Genomic DNA, 27,889 nt, shown 5'->3' with positions numbered 1-27,889 from the left:
CTTTCAAGACACTATCACCACACTCACAATATTTCTCCCATGACTGTACCAACATTCTCAAGCACTTCAGTCCATACAAGACTGCATCCTTTAAACAAGTCCTAAATTTAAAAGAAAGATGGTGGAAGGGCATATCTACATTAAAGAGTCTCATCTTAGAAAGAGTTACCCTTAGATTTAGCATGATAAACTAGTTTAGGGACAAATGTACACATAAACAACAGGCAAAAAAAAAAAAAAAAGAAACCAAACATTACAGTGGCCTCTGCCTTAAATTCTGATGTTTGGTGCAGGCAACTTTTCTTAAAATAACTGCCCCAGTCCAAAACACACAAAGCTACACCTTACAGTTATTACAAGACACGTTAGGGCCGACACACGCACACACAAGATTTTATCTAATGTAAACTATTCATTAGAAAACATACTTGAGTATTGACGTTACCAGCTCACTTTCAAAAACATCACATCAGAAACACCAACAGCACGCTTGCTTGGAAAACAGTTTCCAAAATTTGCTTCAGGATAATGATACTACTGTGATGTTGCAAAGTGGGTGCCTGAACAATAGACGTTTGTATAATTTCAAGGTGTACTCAATGACACTGAATCATTTCAAAGAAGCTGTTCCACCAGTTCTTTACGTAAACCTTCCATGAATTATTGTTATAGGAAGCATACTTTAAACCTCTATAACAAAACAAACTTGGACAAGCTGGAAGATGTAACAAGAGGGATAAAAAATACATGTAGAAGTTTCTCTTTTTTTTTTTTTTTGCAAACACCAGTATGTTCTTGAACAGTTCAAGGCTTAACTTGACAAGTTTTCCTTGTCTTTGCATAAGCACAGTCTTTTTATTTAATTTTCTTCTATAACTGGAACCTAATATCTACTCAACCTCTGAATACATTAAGCATACTAATTCTTCCCTCAAGTTTGTCTTCACTGTTTTTAGCTCAGGAAGAGAAATACTGCAGAGAGAAATGGCTCCCTTACAGACGTAACTTTTACCCATCTCAGATGGTTCCAAGTCATCCTCCTGCTGCAGAAGGCCAGATCCACACTGCTGTCCACAGACAGCACCTCCCCGCCTCACACACTCGTGCCCCCCTAGACGGAATCTGGGCATTTCATGTTTACTCCATTTGTACAGATATCAGAGGATCTGGACTTAACCTATACGCTAATGAGGTATGACACTTGGCTTGTCCTCAGGACATGCAGCAGCACACCAACAAAGTTGGCGAGCAGAGCCTCCTCAGCAGGCACCCTGGGTTCCACTAGCTGCACACCTGGAACCATCCCCACGGCCTCGGGGTGGAAGTGTTAGGGAGGGAAAAAAAGATGAAAAAACCCAAAACAACCTACACCTAAGAGAAGAGGAAGAAGGGCTCGTTTGCGGTTATTTCGGTTTTCTAGAAAGAACGTGCAAGTCATTTCACGCGGAAACAGACGGGAATGGGACGGGTTGGGAGGGGGCGCCGAGGCCGGAGCCCCGCGCTCCGCCACGGGCCTGGCGAGCGGCGGCACCGCGCAGGTCGCGCCCGCTGCCCCCGCCGCCGCGCTGCCCCGAGACCCCCGGCCCGGCCCTGCCCCGCCCCCGCGGCTCCCCCCGCACCGGACCGGGCCGCGCCGCGCCGCACCCCCTCAGGGAGCCGCCGCCACCCGCAGCGGGGGGACGCGCCGGGCGGGAAGATGGCGGAGGGTCTGCGCCCCGCTGAGGGGCGCGGCGAAGGGGGGCACGGCGGCCGCCCGCACTCACCTGTCAGCCACAGCCGGGGCGGCGGGCGGGAAGGGGCAGGGCCGCAGGCGGCGCGGGAGGGTAAGGGGGACGGGGAGGAGGAGAGGAGGAAAAGAAGGGCAGGAGGGGCAACGGCGGCAGCGAGGAGCCGAGCGCCGCGCTCCGGCAGCGGCGCGCCCGGCGGGTGAGGAGCCCTTGGCGGCCACATCCGGCGGCGGGCGGAAGCGGCGCACGGCCCCCGCTCGCCGCTATGGCGACGGGCCGGGCTGTGGGCGGCCGCTCCAGGCCCCTCTCCCGCCCGGTGGCCGCAGCCGCGGGTGGTTTCGGCCCGGAGGCCCGGAAATGCCAGCGGCACCCGGGTACGGGCCGCCGCCGGACGGCTCGCTTGGCGTGGCGGCGTGAGCCCCGGTGGGGAGGTGGCAGGGGTGCCGGCGCCGTGCCGCTGCCGGGCGTGTGCGGGCCTTTGGCCTGTGGTGCGGTCGCGAACAGGGGACCGGCACGCGAACCCCCCCGGCCGCAGGCCCGGGTATGCTGCGAGGGACGGGGCAAACGGCCCCGCGCCCACAGCCCCACGCCTCAGCGCTTAGCTGGCCACCCGGCGTCCCCCAGGTTGCACCAACATCAACACCTAGGGCTTGATTTAACGCCGATATTCAAACATCTGAATTGCATTGCAGCCAAACTGATGCCCGAGTGGATGGCTGTGGACTGGCAAGGGAGATGGAACTCCCCTGAAACACGCTGGAATTCCTTATTTTCTAATACAGAATGGCTGGAAAATACTGAGTCCAGACTTGCTGCCTGCATCTGCAGATGATAGGAGAGAAGCAGTGAATCAAAGCTAACCACTACATTTGCAAGTAGGCTGTTCGCTTTGAAGCTTACAACACATAATTGAAATGTGATTAATTCCTTTGCTGATTAACACTTAGAAGAAACCTTCACCTAAAACTCTCATTCATTGTAGCAGACTGTGAAAGTCAAAAGAGGCCTTTGCCTAATTATTTTCTCTCTTCCTGCAGATTATCTGGCTGCCTTAGAAGAGATCTGTGGAAAGGCCAGAAGAACATGTGCCTCAGTGAGGGCTGAAAATATTACATTTTCTTTTCATGTGCTTCCCAGCTACAATTATGCCGGCTGCTCTTTCGTCTTCTTTTTCCTTTTTACCTCCTCCTGTGCAGTCATGTCTTAATTGCAGCTGTATTAACACCGACAAAAATGGTGTGTTTTACCTATTTACTAGCATCTTTTCCATCGCTGGAGGTCATTCTACAAGATAAACACCCTAACTGGTTGAGAACTTCCCATAATTTTAACCTATTCCCTTCTTCAAAGCCACCAAAAAGAGAAAAGGAAGCAAAATGAATGGCTAAATGGCTTTAAGGAGAGGAAATGGGGGAAGACAGAACAGGCAAAAGATGGACAAGAGCTGGAACAGAGTTGTCTAGCAGGAAGCCTGAACAGAACCTGACCAAATGCAACTGTTTGATGCTTTAAATTCTCTTCATAGTTGGTGCAGTTGCAGTTATCTCAGCCATCTTAGCCAAGTCACAACTCAAGTCCTCAGCTACTCAGTTCCCAACCAAACATTTTTTAAAGCCTCATTATTCCTACCAAAATTACTTCATCCAAATATAATTCTACTGTACCATAACAGCTTTAGCGATAAGTATGAAGAAAAAAAATGTCCAGCAAGGGCATAATGATCTGCATTTGAGGTTTGCCTGGGAAAACAGGCGGCAATTTATCCTCTGGAGAAGTTCACTCTTTAGCAGCAGGGGGAAAAACAGACATGACCATTTTATTCCTGAAGAAATGAAAAATACTGTAATAAGTAAAGACAGGGGCTTACACAACTTTTTCGATGATACAGGGTGGCTCTGACCTGAAAATTAACAGGCCTTGCATGGACGCAGTTGCTTTCTAATGAGAAAAGAACAGGAAGCAACCCATTGTCACTCTAGCCCTGTTACCAGTTTGGTTTTGTCATGGCACTACAACAGTAGCAGCCACTGTGTAATATAAGAACAAAAGACTGCACCTGCTTTTTCACAAACTACTTGTTTTAAAATGAGACACAGATAGCAATACAGGAGCCTAGGGAAACAGTGCAGTACGAGTTGGTATCATATCTAACTAGCAGTACTAGTTAGCATCTGCTCTCATGAGACTCCACCTGGAGTACTGCATTCAGCTCTGGGGCCTCAAACGTAAGAAGAACATAGACCTGTTGGAGTGAGTCCAGGGCAGGGCCACAAAGATGATCAGAGGGCTGAAGCACCTCTCCCATGTGAGGACAGGCTGAGAGAGTTGGGGTTGTTCAGCCTGGGGAAGAGAGAAGGCTCCGGGGAGACCTTCCAGTACCTAAAGGGGCCTGCAAGAAAGCTGGAGAAGGGTGTTTTACAAGGACAAGTAGCAATAGGACAAGGGGTGGGGGGTGAGGGTGGCTTTAAACTGAAAGAGGGTAGGTTTAGATTAGATATAAGGAAGAAATTCTTCACTTGGAGGGTGGCAAGGCACTGGCAGAGGTTGCCCAGAGAAGCTGTGGGTGCCCCGTCCCTGGCAGTGCTCAAGGCCAGGCTGGATGGGGCTTTGAGCAACCTGGTCTAGTGGAAGGTGTCCCTGCTCATGGCGGGGGCGGTGGAACTAGGTGATCTTTACTGTCCCTTCCAACCCAAACCATTCTGTGACTATCAACAGCTAAGAAGCTTTTTTAATACATATTGCAGTAAACAGACTGGCAAAAGTTAGGTTAACCTGGACATCACCTTCCAGACCTACTTCTGCATATGTGGCTGGCTGGACTTGAGAGGACAAGATACAAGGCTTAGGAAACCAGCAACAGAATAATAGTTGAATCTCCTAAATTAAGATTTTCCAAACCTGTAAAAGTAGCAGGAAAAGGCAGAGCATCCTGTCCAGAGAAAGAAAGAAAAAAGACAAACACATCTAAAGGAGAAAAGGGCTCAAGGGTTATTTCTTCCTTCATACAGGAAACCTCCTAATAACTCCTTCCTAAAAGAGTTGTTTCCTATATCTTTAATCATCACCTTATGCTGTACAAAAACATTTGGAAGCCATCCATCATAGCATTCTTTCCATTATGCTTGAGATAGCAAAACTGAATGCAAATACAAGATCCTACTTATATATATTTAGCATACATGTATTACATTTTTACTACAAAGCCATCTGTCTTTGAAGGAAGCTGAAGCAAACCCACTTTCCTGAAATAGGCCTTTTAAGAGAGAAGGGTCAAGTGAACAACAGCAGATTAGTTAGGACTGGGAGGTATTTACCTCCCAATTCAGATAAAACCTGGGCTGTTGTTTGCTCTGTACATAAGTGGATCACTTAGATAAATGTTTTCTGAAGAGCTATGACTCCAGGGCAGGAGCAGCCTTCTGAGAAGGATTCTTCAAGGAGACCAGGAACACGGATAGCTCTATTGCTGAGAAGGGTGAACTGGAAGTCTTAAACATTAGAGCCAGTGAACGCAAAGCTTAAAAAGAGGCAGGCTGGATTTGAAGGGTGCAAAGAAACCCTTAATTTTCCTTGGCAAAGCTGGAAACAGGAGAGGCATGTCTCAAGAGTCTATGCGTTCTAGGCTGGGGTCAAATCCCAAGTTTGTTCAGCATTTGCTTCATCCTGTAGTTTACTGTGTACTTGTTTAACTTGCTGGAGAATTAAGATGTTTTCCTCCAGTTTGGTGGGGGTTGCATTTCCCTTTATCTTAGTAGATAGCAAAATTCTGTCAGTGATTTGCAGCTAGTTGGATTTTCAAGGGAAATGAGAAGCTTCCCAGTGGTGCCAAGAAACTGCTTTTCCCTTGTTAGCAGAGCGTTTGGAAAGTCAGCAGACTTCAGGAGATGCATAAATTAAATGAAGTCTCAAGGGCATGTGTATGTCACTTCAGGCATGTTTCTATTTATGTGGGGAGGAGTAAAGTTCTGAGGTTTCAGTGAAATGCATACCTTTACAAAAATGAGGATGTTTTATTTTCAACACAAATTGCTTCTTTGAAGGTACAGGGCAAGTCTGGAAGGGCACACGAGGAAAGATGATACAGGTGACATAAAACACCTAATCCTGAAAGTGTCTCTAGTTAAAGTCTTGGGAGGTCTCTCCCTTGTCTGTTTTGTGAAAAGGGTTTACTTTGTCTCTCTCATCCTTTTTGGCTGCTTTTTACCTCTCATTTACCTGACAGTCCCACTAGGACTTGTCAGGTGTGGTGCTCACCAACATTGCTCCAGGTGAAATGCTTTGTTTCTCTGCTCAAGACGGGAACTATAGTTGTTTCTGAGCATCAGGTTTTAAAGTGCTGATATAGAAGTTCTCAACAGTTACCACTAGGAAAAAAAGTCTCTTTTCTCCATTATCTATAGGGACATTTTTCTGGTATCCCTCCACCGTGCAGCCTGAACATCACTGTGTAGACCTGCTCATTGGTGTATGTCACCAATCAGCTGTGCCCCACCCATGTACAGACACTATCTCTCTCTTTTAGGGCAGAAGTTTCTGTTGCAACAGAGCTTCTCTCTCAGGAAGGGTTGGTTAACTCTGTTGTCTTCATATGAAATGCTGGTTTGCATGTCCATCTCAGTAGTTAAGAGCATTTTTGATAGATTTGTGTAGCTTGTAATTGGTTACGTTAGGAGAATAATAGAAGAAAAATTTGATAAGATTTTTTTCACGTGGAACAATGAAACTAGCAAGTGATCAATATGGTAAAGGATGTCCTCAGTATTTCTGCAAAGCTCAATTTCCCGTTACTGTGTTTTCATGCTTAACAGCGACTCAGGATAAAAAGTAATCTGTGTACATTTCAGTCCTTTCTGAGAGCGCTTATTAATTATTATTAATGTTCCTGTGATAATACTACATTTGTAGTATATTAATGAATAACAATATTAACATTAATGTTCTTACGTTGTGTTTTCTATAGTTAAAGGGATACGCAGCATCTGGCACATTCTCATACTTTTTTTTTTTTTTAATTTTTGATGCTCTCTGCTGGTTTCAAGTGGCTTCTACTCAAACCATCTTCTGCCCTTACTCTCCCTTCATCAAGCTCTGCACAGGGGAACCCTTGTAAGATACCCGTCTTTTAAGATAGGCATGGTTAGTCTGAACATTTTGTTCTGCTACTGGGATCTCTAAATGGCCATCTGTCCTGTTCATAGGAAAAATCAGAACAAACCAGACTGAAATGCTGGAACATGAGTTGATAGGCAATCAGAAAGAATAATGCCTCAAGACAACACATGAAATGTCATTTCTAGGCCTTTTATGGAATCAAAACATAAATCCAAATCTGTGGAAAGGCAATAAAACAGCAAAATAAGTCTTGCTCAGAAGGTACTCAACTACGGTGAAGTTTCTACAGAGGCTGGTATTGAAGCTCCTCTGCCTTTAGGCTGGGTGTCTGTGCCTATCTGGAACTACCCTATCTGAGCAGCTCATCTTGACATCTCGCCTACACTTGATTCCTGTCCAGAAACCAGGTATTTCATTCTGTGTCCCGTAAGAACTTAATGAGTTAGGCAATTCCAGAGCTTGAGTAATACAGGAACTGTTTTCAGCAAACTAGCTGTCAGTGAAGGAGACAACTGACCAGTACGCCCCACCTCAACAAGTGCCACAGGTTGTCATCTGTACGGCACAGACTTAACCTCTTGAATTCAAGGGATTCTACTATGGAGCAAAGAAAAAAATCTAAGATTGCACACTACAGAGGCTGCCGTAAAGCCCTGCAACTCTACAGTCTGGTGGTTATGGCATCTACCTGAAAGAATGCTCCCAGAACTTATCAGAAAGGCAGTCCAGGAATGGTTTGCCACAAACACAAGAACATTTGTAGGAGCTGGCGCTTTGGTGCAGTCCTTTGGTTTTTACAGGTGGGTGAAAAGCCAGTAAGTGGTGCTTCAAGTTAGAAATACTCAAACCTCCTTATTATAAAACAAACAAAAAAACAACAAAAAAACCCCAAACCCACCATATTTCAGCTTTGCGAGTCACAGCAAGAGGCTCGCTGCCCAGACGAAGGCCTGCAGGCCGCTCTCCTGCTGTGCCCGGCCCAGCCTGTACCACACTGATCAACACGCACCCTCGCCCCAGCCTGGCGAACCTGCCCGTCAGCCTTGGCGCAGGTTCCACCGAGCGGCTGCACCTGCACACCCAGCACATCCCCCGCAGCCATCGGGCCCTGACGCTGCCTCAGGGGCGGCTGGTGACGAGCCCCGAGCCCACCACCACCCGCACCGCCGCGCGCTGTCCAGCCTGCCGGAAATGGCCGTGCCCCACTGGGCGGGGCCGCGAGTCATGCGGCGTCCCCCTTTCCATTGGCTAGCCCGCCGTTATCCCCTCTCCGTATTGGTCAGTGCCTCTACTTAGCTGTGTTGCGGTTGGCTGCGCCCGACGCTTTTCCCCTCTGTTATTGCTGGCCCCGCCTCCTGGGCAGCCGCGCCGCGGTGGGGCGATCGGGCGATGCGGTGACGTTGGTGCGCGGGGGTGCTGCCATTGGCGGCGGCGGGGTGACGGGCCATGTGGCGCGTGCTGCGCCGCGCTGTTACCGCGGGCGGCCGCCGAGCCCCCGTCCCTCAGGGGCGTTGGTGCCGCTACCGCCAGCCGCTCGCGTCCGCCGCCGGCCGCTGCAGGGGGCAGGCCTGGGCTGAGAGGTGAGGGAGGGGAGCGGAGGGGCGACGGCCGCTCCTGGCGGGGAAGGGGCTGCCAAGGGACGGGGCGAGGGAGCGGGCCCGGCGGGGGAGGGGGCTGCGGGGCGACGGGGCAGCCGCCGAGGGAGCGGGCCCGGCGGGGGAGGGAGCTGCGGGGTGGGAGGCTGGCTGGAGCGTGCAGCGGGGCCGCGGTGACGGTGTGGCTGTTCTGGAAGTGCCTTGGGCTGCGTGTCCCCGTCAGGGAAGCCCTGTTGGTTCTTACTGGTGGGGAGAGGGAGAAATACCGGTGCAGACGGTGTCTGGCGTTGTAAATGTAACCCAGCGTTAGCGCAGAGCACGCACGGGCTGCGGGAGCAGGCAGGGTGAGCGTTGTTGGGGGTCACGTTTGGGGTTCCCATACTGCCAGCCGATCCAGATGTTAACGTTTGGCGCGGCTCTCCTGCAGCAGCTGCTGCATGGGCCTTCAGAGAAACAAACAAGAAATCTTTCAGGCTCCTACAGAATGTTGCTATGTGATTTGTGTCATGGATAGGAAACGTCTGAAATCTAAAAGCTTGTAAACTCCCCAAAATACAGTTGGTGCACAATTTACACTGTGCTGGAAAACCTAGCCATTGGATTATTTCTCACACTGTGCTCACGATCTTATAGATGTTACTATAACTGAATGACTGTTCATTGTTTTTTTAGTAGAACCTCTGCTACCATCACAATGCCTGAAGTAAACACAGATCACCTGGATGAGCAGCAGGTGCAGCTCTTGGCAGAAATGTGCATCCTTATCGATGAAAATGATAATAAGGTTGGAGCAGATACCAAGAAAAATTGTCACTTGAATGAAAACATTGATAAAGGTACAGCTTGCTTACCTTCTAATCGAACCATTAAATTGATTGAATATTATCAGAAGTATAGTCACGATTAAATGAAAGCCTTAATCTTAGGCCAGACCAAGTACTTCCCCACATCTCCCTACTCCTCCAGCATATAATACCTAATATAAAAAAATATTGCAGTATGGAGGAACACACAATTGGAGGCAGCAACAAAGGAGAGAAATCTGTGATTTGGGATATAAGCTGTATGTCTTGATGAATATTTTTGAGTCACATTTTGATGACAAAATAATATTCTTTTCCTCTTGTAGCTACCTGATTCTGTGTAGCCTTTTCTAAAGAATGTGACTTGCTTCTTTGCTGAGTTCTTCTCAAGTAGAAGAGACTTTGAATTTTAAGTAGTACACACAGAGTTCTACTTCATATACTGCTAATAGGAAAGGCTCTTTTGTTGGTTGTCATTCTAACTGATTGTGGGTTTTATTTGAGGTTGGTCAAATTCTTGAATCTCATAGTAGTTTGTGACCTCCTTTTCTGTACTTGGGGGAATCGTCTTCCTGAAGAGTGAGGAATAACAAACTCAAAAGCTGCAGAAAACAGCAATTGTACTGTTTTTAAGGGAGCCTATTTTGCATTGTACTTTTCTAGAAGCATCTTGAAATTCCATACATTTTTTTCAGAATTTTTGAGCCATCTCTTTTTGATAGTAAATTCATGGATGCTGAGCCCTCCTTAGAAGCTTGCTCAAAGGTGCGTGTTCAGAATGGCGGGCTGACCAAGTTTAGTAGAACTCTTCTGTTGCATTGTTGTTCTTAGCATTTCATGATGTTTTGCATAAGCTGCCATGGAAACCTAAATAGTAACTGTGAGTTTTTTATTAAATCCTTGGGTTTTAACATATATGAATTCTAGATTCATTATCCCAAAATGAAGCCATTCTAAGCTCTTAAACTGTATTTATGTTCTTTTTCTCCTCTGCTAAATAGTGCTTTCTGTTTGTTTTTTTTTTATTTTTAGGTTTACTGCACCGAGCTTTCAGTGTTTTCTTATTTAATACAGAAAATAAACTGTTGCTGCAGCAGAGGTCAAGTGCAAAAATAACATTTCCGGGTTAGTACTGAAATATGTATTTATCAAAATGTTTTATTTAAATCAGTATCTTAAAAAATATGCCAGTCTAATCTTGCAGTGTTAACTCATTCCGAGGTTTTAGAATTTACTACTTTGGAGAGGAGATGGTTCTAAATACTCTTAAACTTGTGGATGAAGTAAGGTAATGGGAACGCCAGCTTATTGTTATAGGTGTTCCTGGGAAATGATTGTTCCCTGACATGTTTGATCCTATTTATGCAAGTGCAGAGTGTGTGTTTACCTCCTCTGCTGCAAGACATACTTAGCAGAGCTGAAGAAATTGCTCTGGTAGCTGTGAAAGGTGTTCTCATTCCACTGGTAAAGACATGTAGCTGATGCATAGCAGAGCCCTGCTGTGTGGAAGCAGTTGCATTGTGTTTTGGTGAGGTCTGCAGGCCTTTATCTGCGTATCTCTTAACAAACGCTTTTTTAACTATAGAAGAAATGAAACTATGTGGCCAAACCATATAAAGCATGATGTTTGAAGACTCCTGAGCTATTACTATCAAACACAAATGGAGAGGCATAAAAATAAGAAGTGGAATGAAAGAAAAATAACTTACATGAGACATGTTGGAGGAAGCATAAAGCTGTCTTGTTTCAGCACTTCAGAAGGAAAACAAATACAGGTGTTTCTAATCCTCTTCAACTTGAGGAAGGAAGACCTTTTTTTCCTTCCAAAGGAATCTTTACTTTAGAGATTGGTTTTAATTTTTTCCTTGACTACTAACTAATCAAAATGCTTGAGTGTAGTTTGTAGGTAATCTGACTCTGGTTTTAGATGATTTCAAGCTAGACTTCTACAGATAAAAGGTTGGCCAATCACAGTTATTCTACGTAACTGAGAACAGTTTTCTATACTTTGAACAGAGTATAGTGGGTCTGGCCTTTAAACACAAGCATAAACTGCTTATTTACTTCTACTGTCAGCTGGTCTTGAAGGTCTGGGAATATTTTCAATATTCTGTTGCATATAAGCTCCCCAAAGTAATTTCAGTTAGCATTTGCAGGATAAACAAGGTCTTTATCAACTTTTAAGTTGATGCTATCTTGGGTGTGAGAATGCACATCTGTCATGTGTATCAAACACTAACCTGCAAAGGAGTACTTAGTAGAGGCGAATCCTCGTGCAAAATGTGTAAAGAAAAATAAGAGGTGAAAATATCCTCCTTCTCTGACTCTTCTCTGCAAAAGAGAAACAAAACTGTGATGTGTTGAATGACTGTCCTACATCTCTGGGGATTTTCTGGGGGTTTGTTTTGTTTTCCCCAATGGTTTATACGTGACAAAAATGTGCTGATACAAACTTCTTGCAGATTGTTTTACCAACACTTGTTGCAGTCATCCTCTAAGCCATCCACTAGAACTGGAAGAAAATAATGCCATTGGTGTTCGGAGAGCAGCACAGAGACGACTAAAAGCAGAGTTAGGAATTCCGATGGAGCAGGTAAAGGAGGGAGGGAGAAGCAATTCTTGCCAGTGTTTGCCCATTTACAAACTGCATCTGGCAGATAGGGTCAGCCTGAAACCTGAAAATGAATTTGGCTTTGGAAATGTAGGGAACTTAGTCAATTTGAGACTACTTTATCTATGTCCTGGAGTCTCAAAGCTTATCTCTGTAAATGGTATTTCAGAATATTCCACTGCTCAAACTAAATAGGAGCCAAAGAGGAGATTGCACTGTAAAGGATTGCATTGCTTCATGTCTAATTTTGGGTGCCTGCATGTTTTCCAGCTGGTCAGGCTGCCCCGCTTGGCTAGGGGAAGGCGCTGTGCCATCCTTCCTCCAGGCTGACGGCTGAGCTCTGTCAGCATTGTCTGATACAGGAGCTCTTGGAGAGCATCACTGCGAGTGTGCTGCCAGCATCCCTGTACAAGTCCCTCTGCAATCCCAAATTGCCTACAGGAAGTAGGGTGGCCTGGGCACTCGGTGTTTCTTCCAGAGTAGTCACGCAGCTCACTTCTGGTACCTTCCTTTCTGGTGGCAGTTTGGGAGTACGCAGAGAGCAGGTTGAAGCTAGCTGAATTGTGCTCATGGCCAAAATCTCTTCCCAGGTTTTGTAACTAATTATGTTTGTGCCACAGGATGTGGCAGTAGTGTGCTACGGGGAAACACAATGCTTGGGTTGTGCCCAGAACTAATTACCCGGTCTGCAGCCTGTGCAGATGCCTGGTAGGTCAGGGTTCTGTGGGGTCTGTCAGTACCAGTTTTGACATTGGCTTTAAGTAGCAGTCAGGTGCTTTCCTTGGGAGGTGAGAGGTGGGTGCAAGTGTTTGTGTTCATCAGTGCTTCAGTAAATGTGTATTGAAGTCTGGTAAACATTATTTGAAATTACTGTATAGAAGAAATCCACTCAATTATACTCCAAAAATACATACTCACTCCAAAATACTACAAAGTGAGTCTGACTAGAGAAATGCTGTGCAATTCATGTCATCAAAGTGCAGTATATATATTTTTATTCATAGTAATTCTTCACAAAGAACATGGCAATTGTGCACTTGGGGGAGAATACTTTTTAAGGAAGAGCCTAATAGCTGTTAATTCTGTAATGCCTAGTTATGCATTTGTTCTGCTTTGGCTCCGGTTCTGACAAGCGTTCTGGTTATAGGTAACTCCAGAAGAAATCTCCTACCTGACGCGGATTCACTACAAGGCCAAGTCTGATGGGATCTGGGGTGAACATGAGATAGACTATATCCTGTTTGTACAGAAGGACGTAATGCTGAATCCCGACCCTAATGAGATCCAAAGCTACTGCTACGTGACACAGAAAGAACTGAAACAGCTCTTGGACAAAGCTTCCAAGAATGAAGTTAAGATTACTCCGTGGTTTAAACTAATTGCAGAGACCTTTCTTTTTAAGTGGTGGGATAACTTAAGTAACTTGAACAAATTTGTTGATCATGAAAAAATACATCGAATGTAAATAGGTGGGATAAAAGATGCTGAAAGCTAGCAGTGATGTGCTGTCCTGTTAATACTATGGTAGCTTATGACTCTTGAGTGCATAAGATTTGCTCACCTGGAGCATGTTTAATTACTTTACACAGAGATGGTTATAGCCAATGAGTTTTTCTTCTATATTCACCTCCCCTTCCCCCCAGCCCTGTTGTCTTGGGTGAGTTAAGCTTGCTGTCATGTGAAATGGGTGATGGTAACGTAAGAAACCCCTGGGTCCATCTTCCTCCGTTACCTGGTGTGACATGAGATCCTCAGTCTGTGTGTGCCCGGTTTGCTCTTACTCCCTCACCTAGCTACACACGCTGGCAGGGCAAGTTGGGCGAATCCTGTCCAGCTTGTTAGGTAGAGCTGGTACATTCTCAGCTGTATGTTACTATGCCTTCTAAAGTAGCAATTACAAATGAATTTGAGCCCTGCATTGATGGTGAGATGACTAGTTGCCTGAAAAAAACCCAACAATTAATTCAAAGTAATCAGGATGATTTTAATTGCAGACAGCAAATCTCTTCAGCTACTCTATAATTAACCAAACATAAAAGCTTAAGTAATTGGATTATCTGTGTGGACTGAGTTTCACTTTGACGTGCTGCAGTGTCACACACAGCTTTAGATAATAAACATTGCAGGTTTTGTTTGGGGTTTTTTCCCTACTACCTTTTCTGGTGAGTTGATGGCAGAGTACTGGACATCTCTTTAAAAAAAAAAAAAAAGTTGTTGTTGGTGGTGGTTAATTATACCAAATGTATTTGGTACCTATCTAATATAGAAGATGGCCTTCCTTTGGAGAAGGGATGTGCATTAAATGACTCTTCCCCATCTTCCAGAAAACAAAGGCATCTTGATAAAAGCTTTTTTCCCTGCAACACCCACTGCAAGTCATTCCTGGAGAACTCGGACCCCTCAAACTCAAAAATTTAAGATTGATAATTTATGAGTTTATACCAGGTCTTAATTTCAGTTACTTGGAAAAGAGCTAATCCTCTGACTGTGCAGTCAATTGCTAGAAACAAGTAAAATGGAAGGCTTTTTTAAAATCAGACAAATAATCAACAGTATCTCACTTTGAATTTAAAATTCTTGGATTTGGGTTTTCTCCCCCAAAAAAGCGTAATAGTGATTTCTTCTGTGAGCAGGCAACTCGACTGAGATTTCAGTTCACTTCTCCCAGAGGTGTCTTGATGAAATAGAATGTTTTTCATACCATGTTTTACATGCAATGAGAAGTGGTTGTAACTAGTCTGTGGTTTCAAGGTAAAGCTGATTTTTTTACAGTGGCTAAGATGCTTCTCTTTCTCGCCCCAGCTGTGACTGCAGCACTGAACCTTCTATGTGCTGCCATCTCTAGTGGTTCAACACCTACAGGTTTTGGAGCCCAGTTTGTTGTAATTTGACCTGAACTGTTTTATTGTTTTGAAGCAAATAGTGGGTGAGGGAATAGTGATGCAATGAACAGCTGTCTTGAATTCAGTGCAATCAGCCACATTGTACAAATAATGTAATTGAGTACATTTCAAATACTTAAAATACTTTTTAAATAAAACACTATCTTAAATATAAGATTATGATTAAAATACCTAACCTAAAACTTTGGATTGTCATTTTTCTTTCCAGACTTTGAGCCACATGGAGAATAATCCCAGTCATTACTACACTATGAGCAACACCATCCCTGTTGACCACTGAAGCAGTGGGATTGGGGGGGGGCAGCAGGGCACGAATTTCCTGTAACAAAGTTCTGCTTTTCTAGTTCAAGTGCTCACCTTTAGCACAAGCTGACAAAGCATATCCTCAAGTAGAAATAACATGCATAAGGAAGCTGAAAGCAAAGTTCTAACAGTTCTTCAAAATCCCTTTAAAGTTTTGATATTAAAGTTTTTGTTGACATTGGACTACTTTGCAGCATTACAGTATGTTTTTAATACTGAATTTATTATGTGAAGTAGATGAGGGAAAGGGTATGCATGTATACCCTGTGCTCTAGTATGCTAAAGGTGACATCTGAACATTTTCCTTCCAACCCTCCACAGCAGGGACCTTGGAAACAGATGATCTTTAAGGTCCCTTCCAACCCAAACCATTCTATGATCCTTACCCTATTGTATTTAAAAAGCAATAATAATTTAAGGATTCTTCCCTGTTACCTGGTTGATTGGTTGTTTTTTAATATGCGTATTTCATTGGATACCCATTTAGTCTTTAAAACTGTACATTTTAAGTGTGTTGTTCAGGCAACAAATAATGCACAATTTTATGAAACCCTAGATAATTCCTACCTTGTTCTTGACCAACTAGGGACAAAAATGGAATATTTCACATTTGACAATGTACTTTGCCTTGAACAGATGCAGAATTCTTGTCTATCAGCTTCTGAAGAGCAAAGGCTTCCTAAGCAGAGGATGATGACAGTAGCATAACTGACATGCACTCAGGACAAAATTTCAATCTGATTGTCATTTTCTACATACCTGAAATATTTATATTGATCTGAAATATTAAAAGTTGTAACTTGTAACCTTCCCAGCCCATGCTGGTTTAGGTTTTAACAGATGGCAGGTCAGTGCTAAAGCTGGCAATTACTCCTTGAGCTTCAGTCACCGTTCAGCTCTGTGAACTGGCAGTGTTTCTCCTGGTCTTTCAGAACAGGGTCAGTGCAGGAATGTGGACTTTGTGCAGTACTTTTCTGTCTCCCATTACCCCACCACCAGTTTCAGCCCCTACCTGTGACATACACTCATCACTGACTAGCCATCAAAGAATTAACTTGCACACAGAAAGCCAAACCTCCCTGATGTGTTACTTTATGAAGCTGTGCATTTTTAATTCTGATAGTAGCTTCATTAACAAATATTTCACATTTCTAGATTTAACCTCATTTTAAATCTAGTTTTACGTAGAACTTTACTGCTACGTGAAAGTCAGGAGTAAGAAAATGGAATGATCAACCACTAACACAAACCACATACTTTTAAAACACTGTATTACCAAAAAAGAAGACAGGACTAGAAATTAGTTTTAATAAACTGAGATTTTAGTTTTATTTCTGAAGACTGCTTATCTTCTCTGTGTTTTACCAGATTTTCTTTTTCCAGCCAGCAGATGTTTTGGCTTCAAGTCATATATGTGTCTGTCTGCCTCTCCTTTCCTTCCCAGGCGATTCATTTTCTTTTGAGCTTTCTTTGCCATAATCTTGACCTTCTTCACCATCTATTTAAAAATAAACAAACAAACAAACTCAGGTAGCTAGCTTTACCTTATAAAAACCCACTAAGCTAGGTGATTTTAACAAGGACATTAAATAACACCAAACATAGACCGCCATCTGCAGCTCCAGAACAGCATCACTTCAAGTGACACCAATCCTTTTCCAGTACATTAACAAACAATACAGTTGCGCTGTCCCTGGAATTCCTAACCTACTAAGAGAGGAACTCCACAGTCTGTACAACTCCTCCTTCATACTTGCATTTACAGATAAAAATTTGACATGTACTTCCTTGGTCAGCATCATTACATCGTATTTGTAAGAATGAACTAGGCATTTCTGCAGTATAGAGAGTCCAAATGAACAGAAGATGAAATTGCAAAGAGAAGAAAAGTGAGCTCTGGACAAACACAACCAGCCTAGCATGAAGTTTCCCAGAAGCTGGTTTAAGTACAATCATGCTGTCTTCTACGATAAAGGTAAATAACTTTTAACAAACCTTTTCATCACGAAGGCCAGAAACATCCCGTGGTGTGCGAGAGGAGCTGCGACTGCGTGCTGTGGATTTAGGGGTTTCGGACTCATCACGCTTACGTTTCCTTGTAACACTACGGGACCTTCTCACATAATGTGCCTGAAATTCAAAATACCACTTTAATCATTATAACAAGAAACAATCGCTCAGATATGCTCCATTTCTAACTAGACTAATATGAAAAAACAGGAAGTGGACTACTGAGATACATTATATTGGTTATTCCATAGTAACAAAGACCTTATCAACTCTTGGTCACTGCCTTTCTGTCCTACAGTAATATTCAAATGTTGCTGACTATTAGCATATTATTTTCATTATCAATATTATTACTAACTCCAGTTTTCTGGTATTTTTTCTGAGTAGATTCATAAGTAACGGATAAAAAGACACAGACAAATTAATGGATAGCAATACTGATGCCGTTTTGCAACAGCAAAAGAGCAATGAAGAAACACCGTGATTAGTGCCCTGTTTACAGGACACAGCCCTAAAGAATTTCAGACATGAAGGCTTATCATCCTACAGCATATATATTAAATTCCTTCTCACTGTGTCAGCTCTGAGAAGAATAAATGCTTGTTTCAGATGTGTAGTGTTGACATTCCTTGTTTCCTACCTCCTTGTTTAGTTAAAAGAATTTGAGGTCTTAAGATCCAGATAGCCATAGTACTGCTGAACCTGCTGTACAAAATTGATTTTGTTTTAATTTCTTGTAAAATGAAATGTCTCCTGAAGGCAAATCTGTTTGAAGTCCTTTAGCTGCCTTACATCTAAAGATGCCAGTTGCCCTCAAAAACTTCAATTAAAACTCTACAGAATTAAAGAACTGTAGAAAGGTAAGCCTGATGAAGCAGACTTTGAAATTAAGTGTGTTTAGCCAAACCCCATTCTTGATTCCTATGCAAATTCCAAGAGTTCTAATAGAAAACTGTGCATATATATGTGATCCTTGATAAATGTTAGTTTATTTTTCTGCCTACCCAACATGTTATGATTACAACACTCAGAAATTCCAGTATCAACTGCCTCATCTGGGTTCCCTACTTTCTCCCTAATAGATTCTACCTCTCTCTTGTGCCAACTGTAATACGCATTTTTAATGTGTTCAAAGAAATTTAGCATATAATTAAATTGATCTTTTAGATAAACTTTGTGTTTAATTAGCAAAAACTTACATCATCTTTATTAGTCATATCAAGCCCAAGATCAGTCATTTCTTTCTCTAGCACCTTCCTCTGGACCTGTAAAAAGATAGTTAAGAAAACACATTTCTTTCGAAAAAGTATGGTTCCATCTTATCTTTTGTCTTAATATACCACCAAAAGCCCATTATATTCACTACATATTTATTCCTTTGGTATATCCCACAAGCAGATAAAGAAAGTCATAACTTCCCATTTCATTTATTGCAACTTAATTCTCTTCACCCATTAATACTTCTTCACAGGACCGCAATGTGCCAGCATTTCCTAAAGACCTTTCAAATAGTTTGCCTTTTTGGGGGGAAGGTGACAGGTATTTCAGTCAGAAATGTTTCCTTCTCTCCCAAAAGGCACACACTCTGGGGAAGGTAAGAAATACTGGGTGCAAAATCAGCTAGATTCATTCTCTCAAAATGTCTAGTTACCAGTTTATTACTTTGCAATCGTCCTGGACTGGTCACAAAAGATCCTGTGAACACACCATCTTTTCCAGCACAGGGAGGGGCCCTTAACAAATTTTTCATGATTGTGCTTTTAAGAAATTAAATAAATCTCCCAATTATTTGAATTTAAAATAATCGAACAACTGTAGTAACAATATACAATGCAACAACACAATTAAAAGAGCTGAATCTTATTCTTCAAAATTTTTTCTGAAATACATATGGAATTTAACAACAGATGTGCTGTGTGACAGAAAACAAAAATGGCTACTCTCACTCATTTAGTTTGGCCTCCACAACTAAGTAGTGACCAGAACTCCTAGGAGGACAGAAGGAAGCATGTAGCAAGTGAGAGCATGAAACATGAAAAAAAGTGATCAGTTCCACTACCCATTACTGTCACATGTTTTCATAAAGTTATTACACATCAGCAAGACTTTGGTAGCAGTATGTTCTATACTTGCCTTTTTAGCTGTTCTAGGCATCCTTGGACCTCGAGTATCTTTTTCCTTTGACTGCAGGATTTTCAGTTTCTTCTTTTCTCGGATCTGTTGTGCCAACCGTCTGATTTCCATCATTTCCTCATCTTCGCTTTCTGGTTCACTGTCGTATTCTCCAGCAGCTTCTCTCAGCTCTTCCTCTTTCTCCAGTTCTTCCAGTTTCTTAGATTTTGAAGAGATGAAATGAAAATCAAGATGCTCATCAAATCCTTGACTTACAATCCTCAACATTACATTTCTGCATGGCCCAGGGCCATGACAGTATGCAGACCCTTCAAAGAAGGAACCACATTACTTGATAATGACCCCTTCAGCCACACTTAACACAGCTGGTGATACAGATTACTGTGAACTTACGGGGCACGATACTACGCCGACTTAACTTGATCACATCACTTTATAGTTTGGCTGTATTTTTGTGACTGCCCCGACACTGTCTACTGTGTGAATGCAGATGTACTGTGCTGTGAACTGTGCTAGCTGTGTCATTTCTGGAAACACACGCTGAAAAAAAACCTTCTCTTTCTACACTCAGCATGAGTCTGGAACACCAGCAATTCAGATGAACCCAAGCGTGTAACCGGCAGGCTCCACATTCTGCACGAACTACTACTCCTTAACAAACAGCAAGAAAGATGGACAGTGCTCGTTATTAAATAAAACTGTTATAAACTGAGAATTCAGTCAATTTGCTTTAACATTATACTCCAGTAGACATAAATCTGATGGGTGAATTTCGTATTAGTAATAATACATAAACTTTGCTAGCTACATTCCTTCTGGCTGTAGTCAAAGAATGAGGAAATACAACTTCTGCAAATCTCCTGTTTTAGGATGGAAAAGATAAGATCACCGTCATTTGGACAAGGTAAAGCAGTTTTCCGTTCTTCTGAAATTCTGTCCTTGATCATTCAGAAAACAGTATCTTCTCCCATGCAAGTGCAGATAATGTAAAAGAACTTGTTCTCAAAACATATTGTTTTTTAATCTACAAATAAGGTAATTTACACTAAAATAAAGGAATGAAGAGTCAAGAAAAGTGTAAAAAGAATAATGGAAAACTCACTCTCATTATATCCGGATCAATGTAGTCAAGGATATTATGACCTTCCCATATCTCTGGTATCTTATCGTATTTCTCAGATGAATTCATTAGGTCCCAGTATTCTTAAAAACATAACAAAATTTAATAAAGAGTCAAAAAATCATTTCAAAGAATGTTCAATGACAGAAAACACTACTCAGATCACAGTTTAAAAAAGTGCCATATCCCTAAGTGGCAAGAATTTGGTAGCATTTCTGACGATTACAAATATTTCTGGGCACCTTCCTACCACCAAATGCTATTCGATGACACGATTCACAGCCAAGCCGTAATATGCAACAGATATCCAGCTGAAACAGAATACATGCAGCCTCTCTCATACTGATACTTTCTTAACAAAGAGAGCATCAAGAATTAATGAGGTAGTGCAATATAAAATGGATGGGAAAAAACCACTCAGACCAGTCATTATACATCTGTGACTCTAAAATGGGAAACAACTGAGTGACATTACAAAACAAGGAACAGTCACTGAAGATCACCCGTTTCAGAACAGATGTAAAGGACACTATGCAATAAAAGGGTGCCATTGGTACACAGTTGAAAGGTGTCAGGTTTAGGTATTCTCCCTTAAGACTGAAATAGCCAAACTTTACTGCTTAATAATAATACTATTCTTATATCACACACTTACTCTGAAGATCCAAAATATAATCATCTCCCAGTTCAAGTTCAAGATCTCTCTCCTGCAAAGACACACATGGCTTTATATACCATCTAATTTAAAATCTATGGGCTCATATAGCAAATGTAAAATCCATCTGCTTATTTCCTAATTAAGAGATGCCACCTACCAATTTTCTCTTGGGTGTGTCTACTTCCATGCGCTTCTTGCGTGCTACTGCTCCCTCAGGTATAAAAGGCAGCCGCTCCTGAAATTAATGCAATGATCCACCCCAATAAAAAAGTTTGAATCAATTTTTTGTAACGCTATAAATCACTATTGCAAAGTAATGTATTGCTAAAGAATACAAATATCCCAAGCTAACTCTCCCACCAGCAGAGGCAATTATAGATATAAATTTCACCATATTATTCTGTTCACTTGTCAAGATGACAGAATTCTTATCCTACTCAAGAGTACTGTGAAATACACTAGAAATGCTGTAAACATGCAGCCTACCTTGTCATCTCTCTTGGTTGGCATGGCCAAGTGTAATCTATTCAACACTTCATTCACTTTATTTCCCTTCATTTTAGTATCAACACGATGGGCCAACAGTCTGTCACAGGCCTGAAAGCGTATATGGCAACGTCAGGTAAGGAATGAGGCCTTTCTGATACAACAAACGACACAGCAGGCTTTCAATCCCAAATACCTCACTTCACATTTCATCTTCTGTGTTATCTCTCTAGCTCTCAAGAAAGTACTGAATTATTTTATATAAAAAGTGTCATGGGAAGATGCATAATTTTTTTTTTTTTTAACAATGAGCTGACAGTAAAAGAAAGCAACAGGACTCAGAAAAAAACTATCTATTTTTCTTAAAATTATGACTTGTATTAGACACAATTTTCCATTTGCACCTAAGTCCATTGGGGCTTAACAGGCTATAAAGGGTAAAACGCTTAAAGTTTAACACTATAATGCAAGTTTAACTGAGATTAAATTTATACAAATAAGGCAAAAATGTTAGTTCTTCATTTGGAATTTAATAGAGAGAAAAAGACACCTACCTCTGTTTTAACTTGGATTACACCTTCTTCTGTTAGAGTACTTGTCTCTATTACAGAAAATCCTTCTGCTTCAAAAGTTTCAAATATTTTCTAAAATAGAAACATTATCCCAAAGAATGACATTCTGCCCATTTCTTAATATACCGATACATCAAGAACATAATTCCTAATCCAGTACCAATACATGCAAATTATTACCATTTTATTAGAATGTTTCTGAACAGATGACAGAAACTTCACAAATACAGTTCTGTATCTTTCTTCTTTTATGAACAAATAACTATTTTCTAAAAGGCCCCCATAAATGACCCATAAGGAGATTAAAAGAAAAGGGGGAAAAAAGAGTGAGAGAAACCCAAATCCTATGTGTCCCTGAATTTGTAGATAAAAAAGAATTAGCCCCATATATACACAATGTGTTATCCAGTGGGACCTTCTATTGCAACTGTTCAGCAACACCTCTCAATCTAGTGCTCACTCTCCCTGAACTCTTACTGAAATTATTATTGAGCAAGGCTATTCAGCTTTACTTCCAACTACAGCAGTAATAGGAAGTTCTTACAGCATCAGAGATTTCTGAAACCATTAGCGACTTGCTTTGTATTTGGCGTTTACGACATTCGCATGTGTATCTAAGAGAATAGCTAGAACGCATGGAGCTCTGCCTCAGGATTGATGATGAGCTAGCTGAAAGCTTATGGGTAAGGATTAAAGAGTGGATCAATATACAAGGACATGCATTAAACAGTACTCAAGAAAGACACAGGTCAAGATCTGGAAAGCTACTTTTCCATTACATTACTGAACAGCCAGATAAAGAAATGATCATGTAGAAGTTTTTGCCTGATACAAATGACAGCTGTCCACGAGACATGTGCATGATATTTTTGTGAATGTCAGCAGAGAGATGAGAGTAGTACTCTAACCTGACTCTCTTCAGGAAGTTCTGCAATCCTCTTCACATCACATTTGTTTGCAACAATTATAAGTGGCTAACAAGAAGAAAAAAAATAATTATAATTCAAGGCATAATGTTATAAAAACCTGGAGTTTACTAATAATGTAAACCAAACCTACCTTGTTAGCAAACAATGGCTTAATATTTCTGAAGAGGTCTACTTGCTCCTGCAGGCTATGCCCACACTGCTCAGACACATCCATCATGTAAAGCACAGCTGCACGAAGATGTGCAAGCGCAGTTATAGCCTGCATCTCAATGGTGTTCCTATCCTCCAAAGGATGATCCAAAATACCAGGAGTATCTACTACCTAAAATTAACATAATTAAGTCAGGCATTATTAACAAATAATCAAAACACTCTTTTAGAATATGTGCCTGATTTCTCATCAATATTGTCTTTTTTGAGACAGCAATATTTTTTCCTTTCAGTCATAAATAAGACTGTAAACTCAGCCAAATTGAGTGTGAAAATGAAGTAACAGGAGAAGAATGAGGTTTCAGAATAAATAACACTCCAAGTATTGAACAAGTAGGGAAAGCCCTGGCCCAGAATTTGACAGTGATAAAAAGTAGAGCTGGCTTGAGTCAGTAATTCCATTTCCATTCTTCCCTCAAACTGAAAACACACCGATACATTTTTAGAACAGATTTTGACTACTGCCCTTATTTGGCACACTGCACCTTGCACAGCATGTCTCAGACACAAACATGTCTCATCAAGACACAAAAATGCAGCTCATATTGCTAAATGGCAAATCATTTTATACCCAGTTGATTCTTTAGAGAAAATGCAAAATAGTAACAGTTCTTACCTGCCAACGCAGATATTTATAATCCATGTGTCCCACAAAGAGAGATTTTGTGGTAAAGGCATAAGGCTGCACTTCTACATCTGCTCTTGTAACCTTAAAACAAAATTAATTCACACACACGTACTGAAAATTTCCTGAAGTTGCAAGCAGCATATCACAATTATAATATACTTCGTTTGCTACAAAAAAAGTTAAAAAATAATTATTCTGGCTTCTCTGCCAGCATTTCTCTATCAGAAAATATGTTACTGGGATACATGCTATTTTGGAAAAGATAATTTTTAAGCATGAAACCTATCACAATTTTCCATTTATCCCTCCAGGAATTTCATTCAACCTCTAATCGCACATTTGAATTTGCTACCAAATTTGCTCACATAAGACAGTGCCATCATGGTATCAGATTGTTTAAATGTTACCTTATTTCAGTTAAATATGGTATGGTATACCATATAACCCATTCAGTTAAATAAAAATGGTATCTCAGTATTATTTCCAAAAAAGATTCACATACCTTATTTATAAAGCTTGATTTTCCAACATTTGGGTAGCCACACAACAGGAGAGTTCGTGTATTGGGATCAATGGTTGGCAAACGAGACAAATGTTGGCGCACTGAAATTTTAAAAAGATTTTTCAAATATTTGAAGTAAGTTTTACTGAAATGGAATAAAAATTCATATGCTGAATTGTTTATATACAAATTAATAACTTCTCTGACATTCCAATTTGATTAATCATTTATGAAAACATTTAATAGTTTGCAAATTCCACAAGTATCTATACAACAAAAAAGGGAACTTAATAAATATTTAAAAAATAAAGACCACTGTCTTTTAGCTAGAATAACCTCATCAAATCAGGCAACATAACCTGTAGGAATAGTAAGCCTGAAGTAAGTAGTAATGTTTGGCACTATTTTTCAAATATATGTTAGTGAAAATCAGGAGAAATAAAAGCATGGCTGTGGCATAAGCAAAAAAGTGTGTTTTATAACTGTTAGTAACACCACAAAATTTAAAGAATTTTCAAAGAAAACAAGGTTCTAAGTATTTGGGGATTTTGGAAGTATTTGTTTCCTGTGTCTATATTCTGTGTTAAACACATTCTTCTAACTGTTATTAAGTGTAAGAATAAATTTTACATCCAATTCACATGCCTTATTTTAGCCTATCTATAACACAAACCTTGCTCCAAATACTCCAAGCTTTGTTTCTGCCTTTTGATAATTGTGCACATTCGCCCCAGAGCAGCACGTTTCAGCTGCTTGCAGCGGTAAAGAGAATCACCGTATTTCATGAGTCGCACGTAGTCTTTGGCAACACTGTGGAGACAAGTAAGAATTTAGCCAACAACCAACCAGGCAGGTACAAGATCAAAGAAATCAATGTTCCTTACTTGTCAATCAAATTCTTAGCAATATTAATCTGTCCCAGAGCCAGCTTGTAGTGATCTTTGTCATAGAGAACATTCATCAAGTCTGCATAAAAAGGATGAATATCCTAAAAGGAAAGCATAAAATAAAATTAAGCCTAATACTTTCCTTCTTTAAGATGACTATTTCTTGGCAGCTATGTAAATTCTTTTTTTTTCTCCAGTACAGCAACAAAAATGACAATACAAGCCAGTTTTCGTTATTATCTAAGAAAAAATAACCTGCTTGGTCATTACATGCACAAATCTTAATTGCTTTAAGTTTCTTCTGCAAACACATCTTGGACTGCTTATAAATGAGTTTCCATTTGATCTTTTGCTTTGTAAAATACTTCATATTACAACTCTGAAGGCTTTTTTTAATTTTTTAGTAAGAAACTGGAAGAAGCCTGCAGCAGTAGTTTCTAAAAGCAAATTTATACTATACCAGAAACACAGAACAACATTAATTCTTCCCTTTTTCTGAGTGCTAAATTAAATTCTGTGAAAGACTGGATAAAAAAGGTTTCTCCAGTACCCAAATAAATTCTTCAGCTTTCCAAGGAAGCAGCATCTTTCATTCAAATCTTTTAAACAAAATATTTCAGCTACTTATGTTATTTATTTGCAGAAATTTCATCATGTGATGTTAAACACAACACAGAAGATATTGTGGGAATTCTGCAGTAATACTCACTGGATATGAGAATATCAGGAAAAAATATGGTTGTGGGTCAACAATTTAAGCATGAGCAGAACACTGCCTATTAAAAAGCCCCACTGAACACATGGATCCAGTTGCAGCTGTTGGTAAGTCAAGACTATGTGCATCTTGTTAGAGTGTGTTTCCAACACTATCCTTTACGGGACCAAGAACAATGTTCATACAGTCAAAGTAACTTCTGAAAAGCTGATGATAGGAAGCAATGTGACCTATGCGGACATTTGTTACTTCTTGCAAATATTTTCTAGGGAAGACTAACTGTAAACACAACTTACATACGCGTATGCCAAGAAGAAATATGCAGAAATAACATACTTAAAAAAATGCATGCATTCTCTTCATTCAGCAGCAACTTCTGGCAAACCTATCTGATCAGCTAAAACCTTGTAAAACCCATCCTTCAATGACCATTTATGGGCACAATTTAAGTCTTCCTTTCTTAGGAGGAACATACTATTTTTGCAGAACAAGTTTATCTAAAATTATTCCCCAGTAAAATCTACCAGGAATCAGTCAAAATAATCTATATGGTGCATCAGCAAGATGTTATCCAGGCTAAAATAAACTCGAATAAACCCGATAAACTCCTAAAGAAGTATTCCTGATGCCATGAAAGCAACGCTCCTTTATGATTAAACAAGAAAGCACTTACATCTAATTTGGGGAAATCTGTTAAGATTTGAGTGAGTCGATCGTGGTAGTTTTGTTGAGTATATTTGACTTTTCGCATGTAAAAATGTCGAATCCGATGGATTTGATAATGTTTATGAATGACAGTTGGGGTTTTCCGCTGAGTCTTTGACAATGTCAAATCTATGAAGTCCTGCAATCAAGGAAACACTATTAATTACATGAATCGTCAAGTTCTTATAAAGCCATACATTTTGTTTTGGTGGAGGAGTACACAGACCAGTTAAGCACATGCCCTCCATATGTGGTTTGCAACATGTTTTAGGGCAGGTTCCCATCTCCAGGCCGTAACAGGCATTCTGCACATTCCCCTCTGGGTTTCACTCCATTGAGGGGTGCCCCCCCGCCCACAGCTGCCACAGTAGCAGCTCGGGAAGCCACCCCAGCTCCCCCGGAGCCCGAACCCGGGGGGTCGGCGGGCCAATCCCCTGCCCCCCCCGGTGCAGCACAGCAGGCCCGAGCCCCCCGCGCCGCTCCGCGCACCAGACCTGTCACTAAAGCGCCTCCGTTAGACTAGGAGAGAACTTTACCTTGAATGCGCGCAGCGGCGGGGCTAAGCATGGCACGGGTTTGGGAAACGGGGGATTTCTGCGGGGGCCACCCCTGCGCGGCTGAGGGCGCACAAGGCCGCAGTGCTCCTCTCTGACAAGACCACCGCTCCCGCTCCCCCCTCCCCCTCCATGGTACCGGCCGCGAGGCCCAGGCGCACTACCGCAGGGCGAGTCCACGGCCTTGCGGGGGGTTGGGAGGAGAGAGGCCCGCGGCCACGCCGGCAGCGCCGTGAGGGGGTGGGCAGCGCTGTCCTCACACGCGGCACCAGCCGCCGCACGGCGCCGGGCTGAGGGGCCGCCCCGCGCTGTGGGGCGCTGGGGGACGGGGAAGGGGCAGCGACGGCCGTACCTTGGCGGACGGCACCACCGTGATCTTCTTGAAGTTGTAGAGCGCCATGGCGGCCGCCCGAGCCCCGCTGCACGCCGCCGGAAGAGGAAGCGCCGCGGTCCCGCGTCGCGAGAGGCCGCCGCTTCCGGCCCGGGGAGGCGCCGGGGCAGGGCCCGGGGCAGGGCGGCAGGGGCTGAGGGGCTGGCGGGGCGTTGCAGCTCTCCTGCGGGCTCCAGGGCTGGGGCTACCCGGCCCCGCTTCGCCTGGGGCCCTCCCGGCCCGCCTGAGCTCGGGGCGCTGCGCGGCCTGCGGCGGGGCCGCTGGGGGCCGCGGGGAGCTGGGGGCCGCGGGGCTCCGCAGGGCCCTGCGGGGGGGGAGCAGCACGCTGGATTAAG

At 42.3% G+C, this 27,889-nt stretch overlaps 3 protein-coding genes across 6 annotated transcripts in view; 1 reads left to right on the top strand and 2 right to left on the bottom strand.

Moving 5' to 3' along the window:
- Window positions 1-8,005, bottom strand: part of WDR37 (WD repeat domain 37) — a 54,252-nt gene extending 46,247 nt beyond the window's left edge. Inside the window, exon 1 of one of the 2 annotated variants that reach the window (XM_080385117.1) lies at window positions 1,764-8,005. The gene's annotated coding sequence lies outside the window, so the exon portion shown is untranslated. The remainder of the gene's footprint in view (window positions 1-1,763) is intronic. The other variant, XM_080385116.1, reaches the window with a different exon arrangement.
- Window positions 8,006-8,134: 129 nt separating this feature from the next.
- On the top strand, window positions 8,135-16,211 carry LOC308062891 (isopentenyl-diphosphate Delta-isomerase 1). 3 transcript variants are annotated; one of them, XM_080385122.1, is made up of 6 exons: window positions 8,135-8,419; window positions 9,107-9,270; window positions 10,270-10,362; window positions 11,700-11,830; window positions 12,996-13,199; window positions 14,960-16,211. In XM_080385122.1, the coding sequence occupies exons 1-6, from the start codon at window positions 8,286-8,288 to the stop codon at window positions 15,029-15,031; spliced, it is 798 nt and encodes a 265-aa protein (XP_080241248.1). In that variant the 5' UTR covers window positions 8,135-8,285; the 3' UTR covers window positions 15,032-16,211. The 3 variants fall into 3 exon arrangements, with proteins under 3 accessions (XP_080241248.1, XP_080241247.1, XP_080241246.1); XM_080385121.1 differs by lacking the exon at window positions 14,960-16,211 and having other exon boundaries at window positions 8,187-8,419; window positions 9,110-9,270; window positions 12,996-14,933; XM_080385120.1 differs by lacking the exon at window positions 14,960-16,211 and having other exon boundaries at window positions 8,192-8,419; window positions 12,996-14,933.
- Window positions 16,212-16,354: 143 nt separating this feature from the next.
- GTPBP4 (GTP binding protein 4) lies at window positions 16,355-27,662 on the bottom strand. The gene is made up of 17 exons (XM_080385115.1): window positions 27,516-27,662; window positions 26,578-26,748; window positions 25,187-25,290; window positions 24,976-25,112; window positions 24,303-24,403; window positions 23,789-23,881; window positions 23,093-23,284; window positions 22,942-23,007; window positions 22,016-22,105; window positions 21,462-21,572; window positions 21,133-21,210; window positions 20,973-21,024; window positions 20,300-20,400; window positions 19,198-19,395; window positions 18,264-18,329; window positions 17,050-17,184; window positions 16,355-16,552 (listed from the first exon to the last, which is right to left on the bottom strand). Exons 1-17 carry the CDS (start codon window positions 27,561-27,563, stop codon window positions 16,400-16,402), a joined length of 1,896 nt encoding a protein of 631 aa, XP_080241241.1. The 5' UTR covers window positions 27,564-27,662; the 3' UTR covers window positions 16,355-16,399.
- Between the last annotated feature and the right edge of the window lie 227 nt (window positions 27,663-27,889).

The sequence above is a fragment of the Falco punctatus genome (genome assembly GCF_963210335.1).
Source record: "Falco punctatus genome assembly, chromosome: 4".
Classification (NCBI taxonomy): domain Eukaryota; kingdom Metazoa; phylum Chordata; class Aves; order Falconiformes; family Falconidae; genus Falco; species Falco punctatus.
This window is presented reverse-complemented; position numbering and strand designations above follow the sequence as displayed.

Excerpts from the sequence above, each read along its gene's own strand:
- LOC308062891 (XM_080385120.1), top strand. The coding sequence starts at position 8,286 with ATGTGGCGCGTGCTGCGCCGCGCTGTTACCGCGGGCGGCCGCCGAGCC. Across the intron at positions 9,271-10,269 it reads GAATGAAAACATTGATAAAG|GTTTACTGCACCGAGCTTTC; the intron begins GTACAGCTTGCT and ends TTTTATTTTTAG. Across the intron at positions 11,831-12,995 it reads TAGGAATTCCGATGGAGCAG|GTAACTCCAGAAGAAATCTC; the intron begins GTAAAGGAGGGA and ends TTCTGGTTATAG.
- GTPBP4 (XM_080385115.1), bottom strand. The coding sequence starts at position 27,563 with ATGGCGCTCTACAACTTCAAGAAGATCACGGTGGTGCCGTCCGCCAAG. Across the intron at positions 26,749-27,515 it reads CGGTGGTGCCGTCCGCCAAG|GACTTCATAGATTTGACATT; the intron begins GTACGGCCGTCG and ends CCTTGATTGCAG. Across the intron at positions 23,285-23,788 it reads ATAAATATCTGCGTTGGCAG|GTAGTAGATACTCCTGGTAT; the intron begins GTAAGAACTGTT and ends TGTTAATTTTAG.